The sequence below is a fragment of the Triticum aestivum genome, chromosome 4B, assembly GCF_018294505.1.
Source record: "Triticum aestivum cultivar Chinese Spring chromosome 4B, IWGSC CS RefSeq v2.1, whole genome shotgun sequence".
Classification (NCBI taxonomy): Eukaryota; Viridiplantae; Streptophyta; class Magnoliopsida; order Poales; family Poaceae; genus Triticum; species Triticum aestivum.
Genome location: NC_057804.1, coordinates 506,072,555 through 506,083,104, shown reverse-complemented (window position 1 = coordinate 506,083,104; position 10,550 = coordinate 506,072,555). Strand labels below are relative to the sequence as shown.

General features: G+C 45.9%; 1 protein-coding gene across 1 annotated transcript; it reads right to left on the bottom strand.

Moving 5' to 3' along the window:
* Window positions 1-230: 230 nt before the first annotated feature.
* Window positions 231-1,809, bottom strand: LOC123092963 (zinc finger protein 8). The gene has a single exon (XM_044514829.1). It carries the CDS (start codon window positions 1,221-1,223, stop codon window positions 381-383), a length of 843 nt encoding a protein of 280 aa, XP_044370764.1. The 5' UTR covers window positions 1,224-1,809; the 3' UTR covers window positions 231-380.
* Window positions 1,810-10,550: the final 8,741 nt, after the last annotated feature.

Below are 10,550 nucleotides of genomic sequence, written 5' to 3'. Positions count from 1 at the left end.
TATCTGAATCCTAAAATTAATCACATGTTATATATCCTACAGTTTTAGTGTATAACTCAGCTTAACTGAACTGAAAGAGTTTCAAAGAATTTGCAATTGAGTATAAAGTTGTCTTGCTGCATGAAAGTTATAAATCTAAAAGGTAAACCCTAATCATACAACCCATAATGTTCTGTATGTGCATGCAAATAGCAGGATCGAAACTTTGATGGACGGACATATTTCTCACGTTTCACGAGGCACGAGTGGAGAAAGGTAATATCAGCCAGGTAGCCAGGTACGATCCGAATGCAGTAAAAGGGTAGTTTCAACCAAAGAAAAAGATTGGGAAATCAGTTCTTGTAGTAATAATAATCTACTAAAAACAACGGAGAAGGCACTTATAGATGCAAATCTAAGCTCACACCCTCGGGTGCTGCGGTGGTGGCTGGCTGCTCGCAAGCAGACTGACCTTGCGGGGAGAGCAGTAAAGAGGAAGAGGAGGTGGAGGCCGCCCCAAGAGAAGGGGAAGCTCTCTGCTCTTCTCCAAACATGTGCAGCGTGACCGGCTGCCGCTCTCCAGCCAACGGCATGCCCATGTTGGCATGCGCAGCCAGCGGCCTCCTCCACTGCGCCTCAGGCAGGGGGTTCCTGTTGATCGGCTGACCGACCGACCCGATCCCTCTGTAGAACTGCTGGCCATAGGAGACACCGCCACTCACCATGGTCCACGACGGGTACAATGTCGCACCGAAGCGGTGCTGCGGGTAGCCAAGGAGATGGTAGTGGTGCGCACTGCCAGCAGCCGCTGCTGCCGCGGCCATCGCTGACTGCATCTGCACCCGCTTCGCGTGCTGCCGCTCGCGCTTGTGCGCGTTCTGGTGGCCGCCGAGAGCCTGTGACGTCGGGAAATGCCTGCAGCAGTAGTGGCACTCGAACTTGCGGTTGCTGTCCGGGGCGGCGCTTGCAGCGGTGATGGCAGCTCCACTGCTGCTCTGCGTGGTGGCAGAAGGGGTCGCGCTGCTGGCAGCGGTGGCTTCTTTAATTCTTCCCTCAGGTGATGCATGCGGGACGTCAATGCCGAAGAGACGAATGCCAGAGTTGGGGCTTTCTCGTGGAGGAGCGCCGGAGCGCAGGAATGGCAACTCGGAGAAGGATGCAACGTTGCCAAAGTCATGAGGCTCCCGCACGCTCGCCGCGCCACCACCGCCACCACCGCCTCTGCCTCCGCCGCCGCCGCCCATGCAACCAGAACCAGATGGATCGAGAAAGGCACAGAATTTCCTAGGCTATCTAGCAGCTCCTTGCGAAGTACAAAACAATGTTTCAGGCTCAGCTGCTAGCTAGTCTAGAGGCAGCAGCAGTGAGTACCTGTTGGGAGGAAGAGGAACCCCGGCCCTGAATATCATGGAGTTAAGGAGGGGGTTGGCCGGGGCATGAGAAGTGAGCCAAGGAGAGAGAAGGTAGGAATAGAAAGGGCAAGAAGAAGGTCTGGCGTTCATGTCGCTCAAAGGAGGACTGCCAAATGTATAGAAGCGATAGGTTTCGCATCGCATGCTTGGTGAGGCGAATGGGGTACCGACGGATGGGGCAGGGTAATTGTCACCTTACTATCGTGCGTGGTTAGTTAGGAGGAGGTGGGGGCGTCCTGCTGCTGCTAGATGGGAGGGAGGAGAGATGTGGATACATGCATCGTCCATGCATCCATGGTGATGTCGTAGTAAATTCTTGGGGAAGGGCTGGGGCCTTGTGGTTACGTTGGGGGAGCCCATAGTACACAATAAGCTCTGGCAAGTACTACTGCACTGCACTAGGAGGCTTTTGGGCTCTCCCACATAACAAACAAGTACCTGTCACTGAGTCTGAGGAAAACCATCTCTCTCACTCCCTCACTCTCACGGGCTCCCTCTCTCTCCTCTCTTTTTTCTTTGCTTTCTTCATTTCTCTGGCTTTCATGCATGTGTAGGCATCAGTGAGTACGTGACAAGCTCTGGGCGTGGGCCTGTCGCTCTATATAGCAGCTATGTGGGGGTGGTACTGGCTGTTTTATGGGGGCTCTTTATAGCTGTTGGCTTCTTTACATCTGGAGCTGCAGGCTTGTGTTTGGAAGTGGTCCTGTCGTGCAGATCTAGTGGTAGCACCCTCCTTGTGGCTACGCTAGCACAGCTGCAGCTGCGTGACTGATCGATTTCTCTCGACCACCTCCAAAAAAAGACTATACTCTGCTGCTGTCTTAGTTTCTTATCTTGTTTGCTTTCTCTATTCTTAAGCTATACCTTATATGGGAGCGTCCTAAAATATCTGCTACTCCTGTTTACCGCGCCTATTCATCTCAAAAGCTAACCAACTGTATCCATCAATTATCCTAGCTAGCTTGCTTCTTCTTGTTGTTAAGCGGCTAACCATGCAGGAATCTTGTTGCCTTGTTCACCTACCAAGCTATGTAGTACTAGTTACCTCGGAATATATCGATCTACATGCAACTAGACGGTGCATGTGTGGCTAGGTTCATCATGCTAGCCTCTGCTTTGTTCTTTTGCTATAATGAAGCTACTCAGCACTCGCTTTGTTTTTTAGTCCTTACGATTAAAGCGAGGGCACCTGAGATAGCGGACACATGCATGATTTGCGGGTGCCTCTCGTTGGATGATCAAAGAATAAAAATGTTACAATAGCTTTTTCTCTGAGGTCACTTCCAATGATGTCACGTCAGAGGTATTTATAGGTGGTATCATAGGACTAAAGATGACATGGAGGGGAAATAAAGAGAAAATAATAGTAGTACAAGAAACTAGACCACATCATCACAGATGGTTTAGCATTGCCACTGACTAATTACTGGGTCCATCTATATATGCAACCATTGTAAGATTGGTATCATTTGCATGTTCTAGGTGGCATGCGTATAGATACAGCAAAAACAAGGGTCATTTGCAGCGCCTTTGTGAAGTTTTCATGCCTTATAGAGACAAAACCTCACGATTTTTTTTCTCTACCATCATTCCCCTGACATGTTTTCCATTTTTTCATAACCTTCCTGACCCCTCACTTGCTATTCCAGGTTGGTTCATGCCTACGGGGGGCCTTCTTGATCACTGTATACAATATTCTTAAACTATAGCCGCACCTGCATGGATATATTTGCATTATAAAACCAAGCACGTATGTGTTCCACAGGGTGGAAGAAAAGGCAGATGGCTGTTTTCCGGCCGGCCAGGCAGCCACGTTCCAGGGCGATGGGGATTCTGCTGCACCAATGTGCGTGCTGTTTACTTGGAAAGGTGTGCTCCTCTCATCAACAGACAACAACCTTTGTTTTTATGAAGCATAACATCCTCCGTTAAAAGATCACCCAGGTGCTTTTCTCTCATGCATAGATCCTGTGTCCATATCAAGATATCATGCATGCCACTGCTGGAGATCGTTAGTATCTTTCCAAGACTAGGGAAGAATATTACTCCCTCCATTCACAAATATAAGATGTTTTTGGATATTTCAAGATGAACTACACATGGACTGAAATGAGTGAACCGGTATATACTAAAACGTGTCTATATACATCCGATTCGGGAAAAAGTTCGAACATCTTATATTTGTGAACGGAGGGAGTAGTTGGCATCAGCTGCAAACGAAACCACACAATGATTGGTCGTTAGTTATAAGCTGTGTGATCAACACCTGCAGCCCGAATCACAATATATAGTTTGACTTGTTGTGTGCATAGTATCGTACAAAGGCCGTGGGAGATCACTCTTCTACTGTCTCTAAAAAAGATGGTTTAATTTGATGTTCTATTTGTCATCAGATCAGAATTTGCCCTAGTCCAATAATTATCACGAGCACCATGAATGTGTGGCTGTTGGTTAGGACATGCAAGTTGGTACGTACGTGTTTATATGTGTAAGTACCTTTTTTTAGATTATATGTACCTAGGACCGAGTACACGCGCCTTTGTTTGTATGGAATTTTTAAAGCTGTTCACAGTATAGCGGTGACTGGTCTGTGGAACCAATTGTTGCGTGTATAAATTCAAGATCTAGCAGCAGGGTGGTCACTAGGTCCAGAATTTCGCGAACCAAATTATGCTGTGCGTCGTACTGGTGGCTAGCTAGTCGTACTGAATGATTCAGACAGACAGAATGCATGGTCGCTAATTATATTGATTGATTAGGACTCTCTTGACCGGAACCAAATACGTACAAATCCTGGTGGTTGGTTACAGGTCTAGATCTCACCAGCAGCTAGCATTTCCAGCACTTGATAACCTACTTGTGCTAATCAGAAGGGGACCTAATTCCTTTCGTCTTCAGAGAAGACGCCACCATCCCTGTCCACCTCTACTAACAAGCCTTGCTGTTTTGAAACTGTGGTGGGTCCATATGGCGTAGGAGAAAAACTGGATCTTGTCAGTTTTGTTAGCGAGATCAAAGCAATTTGCTCATTACTCCCGCTCGCTTTCTTTCGGAAAATGTTGCTCATTATTCCTCTTTAACGACGGCTCTCGTGCATCCATGTGCCCAGTACATGTGGGTGTACTGACTTTTAACTGCGGCGTTACATGTGTTCCTACCAAAACAGCAACTTGATCATTAAGACGCGGGGCCTCCTCTCTAATGATAAATTCAACAAAGTGGGGACTAAATCTTCTGTGTGTACATGTTTATATATACGGTGTGCTGCCACTAAGCTCTGAAGAAATATGCGATAAAACAAGGAAATTACGAATGGCGTTCTCCAAACTTTACGCTCATTTCCGCATGAACATCATATAAACCTGAAAAGTTTCCAAGAAAGTTTCTATACAATCTTTTCTGTGCATGTTACGCAACAAGAAATTTGCAGGTGATGCTTCCTAAAATTGGACCATATGTATGGCATATATCCTGACCATTTCCGCATGAGCATCATATCGACCTGAAAAGTTTCCAAACAAACTTAGAGTAGTACAGTTTATTACTTAGGGTATATGTGAGTCATTTTCCTTAACCAAATAGGTAGCACCTTTTCTGAATGGTACATATGACCTTTTGATCAACTAAATATGGAGTCTGATTGTGATAGATGTCCACGATGAACCTATATGTTACTGACCGGTAGCCAGTGCATGCGGCAGTGCCCATCCTTTGAGTACGAAGCTGATGATCATGCAAACTGAGTATGGTGGTCGCTTTACTGATGCTGTGATGCAGTGCCTGACTCGTAGGCAATTATTCTTCCTCTCATAACCGTGCACGGCTTCCCTCTTTATTCTGCTCCCTGCAGTTCCCATCCATCACCTTGGGCTTGTGAAACGCACGTACATCATCTTGGTTCAGTTCACAGCTGCAGCTGCACTGCAACTCCCCTGTTAGATGGCCGAGCAAGGTACGTACTTGTCTGCTGCCCCCACATCAGCCTCACCTCGGCCAATCGTGAGCCCACCTTCTTTTTTTCTGTTTTCTTGGATCTGTTATCTTCAGAAAACCTTATGAGATGGGGTTGGGTGTGTTTCCCTCGGAAACATGCTGCTTATTGTATATACAATTTTCTCTGTTTCGGTTTGGTGAAAAGGTAGCCCTTTTGCCCGTTGCTGGAAAAAGGGAGAAAGACGGCTCCCAGTCGACGCATGCAAATAAAGAAGGGTCCCGATAACTGCCACACGTGTGGTGTGGGCAGGAACCCGCCCGCACGCCTCGTGTGGCATGGACAGGAACCCGCCCGCACGACCGCGTCCGGGCGCGCGCAGCCACAGCCCGCACGTCCGGTGCAGCGCGATTGCCCCGCACGAGCACGAGCACGTCCGGGCGAGCAAGCATGCGGCCCGCACGACCTGTCTCGGCCGTCGCCCCTCCCCCCCCCCCCCCCCCGCGAGCCACACGCCCCGCGTGTCAGTAACCACGCGTCCCGCCACGATTGCCATGGTCCGGACCCTCTTTAGTTGCCATGTTGCTGAACTGCAGTTGCCATGTTGCTGAACTACAGTTGCCATCTTAGGTCAAGTGCCGGATGCCATTTTTTGGCAACTGCAGCTGTTGCCATGTCGGACAACTACAATTATCATGATTTGGAATACTTTAAGAGTTGCCACCTACTAACACTGGACAGTTGCCATGTAGCACTAAAAAACATGGCAAAAAACATGTTGCGGGTAAAAAGAGAGTTGCCATCTGCTTACAAGCACGCTAGGGCAGTTGCCATGTATCCTGCAAAACACATGGCAACTGATGGCTTTTGGTGTGTGGGACAGGAGACGGGCATGTGGGTGACGGTGATATCTTTAGGAGTTGCCACCTACTAACACTAGACAGTTGCCATGTAACGCTACAAAAACAGACGTGGCAACAATAACATGTTCGGGTAAAAAGAGAGTTGCCATATGCTTACAATCACAAATAGGGCAGTTGCCATGTAGCCTTCAAAAACATGGCAAATGACAGCTTGGGTGTGGGAGAGTGGGAGAATGGCAGTCGTGGGAGATGGGGAACAGGAGTGGTGCGTGGCGTGCGGGCGCGGCAACAGTTCCATCGCACGCCCCGACTGGCGAACGTTGGCCGCGGAGAGAAAACAGGCGTGTGGGCGAACTCCCCAACATGCCACACACACGAGTTGTCCTACGTGGCGCATAAAATCAGCCTTTTTATGCCAAGATTCGTGCAAAAGGCGCTGGACGATGATGGAGGCATGTAGGCGAGTTGGCTAACGCCCACACATGTGGGCGTTAACATTTTCGATAAAGAAATACCCCATCCGTCCCATAGTATAAAAGCATTTTTTACACAACGCTCTTATATTATAGGAAAACGCTCTTATATATGGAAAAACAGTCTTATATTATGGGACGGAAAATGCTCTTATATTATGGGCCGGAGGGGGTAATAAGTTATGGTAAAAAAAGGGGGTAATAAGTAGCATAAAAGCAAAAGTCAATTTTTTTAGGGGTAAAAGCAAAAGTCAACTTTTTTTAGGGAAATATGAAGTCAAGAGGCAACCCTATATCCATAGGCCTAAGAAAAGATGAAGTCCATCAAGCCCACGAATGTCATCCCTCATGGACCAAAGCCCCCCAAACCCTCCGTGAATCAAGTGCATGGGCCTAAGAAGATTAGAATTGTACTGGTGGTTCGCCAAGCATCTGGCTTACCGTCCATCTCCTATTCCGGTCTCTGAGAAACGAGTCTTGCTTTTCTTCATGATTAGGGACATTTTAGACTTTCTTAGTATATACCTCCTTGCCCTTACTATTCCCTCCCACCAAGGCTAGTGGTAGTCATTTATACAAGGCCTTGAGTCTATAAAAGGCATCCCACGGGTGATTTGTAACTGTCCCTCATTTGGAATAAGAGAGCTTCCACAGTAGTGGAAGCCTTCACTTCCTTTTGAGGCGATCTATTGGGGCAGTTGAACAAGCAAATTTCCTTCCAAGCCCAGAAAGGAAACATTCCGAGGCAAGCTTACCTCGTGTCAAGGAATGGGTTGAGGACACGAGGCTAGGGATCCTAACAATACTTGTTGGGAAACATAAAAGAAAACAATAAATTTTGCCCTACGATCAAGGTCCCGGATAACTATGAAGATGCATACAAGGTTAGATCGGATCATTACCAATTTCAAGTTGCAGTGGAAGAAGAGTTGGTGTAGATTGAACTTTGTAACATTCCAATTTTTAAGTTGGATGTTATACATAGATCATCATATGCATATCATATTTTTATTGCATTTTGGTTGTGATCCTAGAAATCTTAAACAACTCAAGGACCCAAAGAGAGAGTTGGAGGTTTCACAAATTTTTTATATTTGAACTTAGTTCAAATTTGAAAAGAGGATCAATTTGATTTTCAATAATTTCTTTCCAATTATTTCCAATAATAAAAATAAATGAGAGAAGATAAAATGACTTCTTTAAAACAGAGAAGTATTGGAAAAAGAAATTTTGAAATCAATATTTTATTTGCTATTTTATTTGAATTAGAGAAAAACATGCATTTAGTCCAGAAAAATGTTCATTATGTCCCAAATATTAGGTAGGGACGGTGAAAATTGTTTCTGGAATTTTTAGATTTTTTTTATATTTTATTAGGATTTTCTTCTGCGTGGAAATTGTTTTAAAAAAAAGTTTTCGGACCGAACTGGGCCGAAGGCCCAGCCGGCCCGAGTTGTCGCCGCCTTCCCCGATCGTGCGGGAACCGGACTCGCCGGAGTCTGGGACCGAGCCGTCGCCGGCTTGCCCCTCCGCCAAGCCACACCCCGAGCCGCCTTTATAAGGCTAAGGTCCGCCCCCCTCCTCCTCATCGAGCCGCGCCGCCCGCCGCTAGCCACCGCCGCCGACGCCGGGCCGCCCGCGCCGCCACTTCCCCGCGCAGCCACCGCCGCTTGCCCGAGTCACCGCCGCCGCTTGCCCGCGCCGCCGCCGCATCGCCACTGCCACCCGCACCACCCCACCGCCGCCCCGAGTTGTCGAAGCCTTGCCGCCGCCGCCGCCGCCGTGATCCGATCCGATCCGCCGCCGCCGGTTTTATTTCGCGAACCGGTATAACCGCCGAAACCCGTCTCGATTTTTTTAGTCTTCGGTTTATTTTATTAGGTTAGTTTAATTAGCGAACGTTCGTTTGTTTAGATCTGTTAGTGAACGCTTTCATTTGTTAGTTTCTGTTAGCGAACGTTCGTTCGATAGGTTTTTCTTTTTAGTTTTATTTTCGGCCAGGGACCTATCCATGAATTTTTTTCTCGTGATTTAGCCCCTGATCTTAAAACTAACGTAACTTTTGCTCGTTTATCCAAATTAGATGAAACCAACACCTAAATCTTCGTAACGATCTCTTCTTTCCAGTAAACCAACTTGGACATGATTTTGACAATTTAAAATTTGAGTTTAGTTCAGATTAGTATTCGATCTTGTTTCATTTGTATCTTCAGTTTCGTATCTCCGTTTGAGTTGATTCTTTTTGCAGATCGTAGCTAATTACATGTACCTATTGTTAAGATCTAATCCACATGAAAATAATGCTGTTAGGTTTTGTTATCTGTTTAGTTTAGTCGTTCGCTTGTTTCGAGTTTGATTTGGATCTTTTCTTGATTTCTCTCTGTTTCGCTTGAGTGATTGCTTATGTATGCTACTGTTTGTCTACGCTAGATTATCCGAAGTGCGAAGCTTGTTACTACGAATCACTAGAGTTTGCAGATCGTCAGCAATGCAAATTACACTTTGATCATACTCTTCTATACCCAGTTTTTACTATGCATTAGATTTGCCCCTCAAATATTTGCATGAGTAGGATTGGGAACATGTGGTTTGGTTGTAGTACTTGAGGTAGGAACCTAATACCTTTTGATCACCCCGGAAATATACGTTATGCTCTATTATTGCTTATCCATGCTCGTAGACGGGGATTGGATCATGATACACATGAAAGTTATGAGAGTTATTAATCTTGGATAACATTAAGGTGGCAACTTTAATACAGATCTGGGTGGATTGGTTGGGGCACCTGGAGAATCCAGTGTTTGTCCATTTGGGAAATCTCAGAGTACCCGTGTGATTTTCCGTCGGGTCGCCACCCAGGCTCAAAGGGATCATATGGTATTTCATGACTAGAAACTTCCGTGTGCACCCAAAAGCCATTATGGGCTCTGGCATAGTTGAGTAAGTTGTATGAGCTCTCGAAGAGGTGGACTAGCAGATATAGGGGAAAGTAGGTGTACCGGTCTACCCGGTGTAGAGAGTTAATGCTTCAGAAAGACTATGTCTCGATATTTCGATCATGGATGCGGTCGAGTCTTGTGGGGAGAAGTGCGCAACCTCTGCAGAGTGTATAAACTAATCATGGTTAGCCGTGTCCTCGGCTATGGACATCTTGAGTATCTGGAATTGGATATTATTGTTGATCTCATCACTCTTTAATTAATTGAATTGGGTTTAATGATGATACTTGTGAAGGAAATATACCCTAGAGGAAATAATAAAGTTATTATTTATTTCCTTATTTCATGATAAATGTTTATTATTCATGCTAGAATTGTATTAACTGGAAACTTAGTACATGTGTGAATACATAGACAAACATAATGTCACTAGTATGCCTCTACTTGACTAGCTCGTTGAATCAAAGATGGTTAAGTTTCCTAGCCATAGACATGAGTTGTCATTTGATTAACGGGATCACATCATTACAGAATGATGTGATTGACTTGACCCATTCCGTTAGCTTAGCACTTGATCGTTTAGTATGTTGCTATTGCTTTCTTCATGACTTATACATGTTCCTACAACTATGAGATTATGCAACTCCCGTTTATCGGAGGAACACTTTGTGTGCTACCAAACGTCACAACATAACTGGGTGATTATAAAGGAGCTCTACAAGTGTCTCCAAAGGTACATGTTGAGTTGGCGTATTTCAAGATTAGGATTTGTCACTCCTATTGTCGGAGAGGTATCTCTGGGCCCTCTCGGTAATGTACTCACTGTAAGACTTGCAAGCAATGTAGCTAATGAGTTAGTTGCAGGATGTTGCATTACATAACGAGTAAAGAGACTTGCCGGTAACGAGATTGAATTAGGTATTGAGATACCGACGATCGAATCTCGGGCAAGT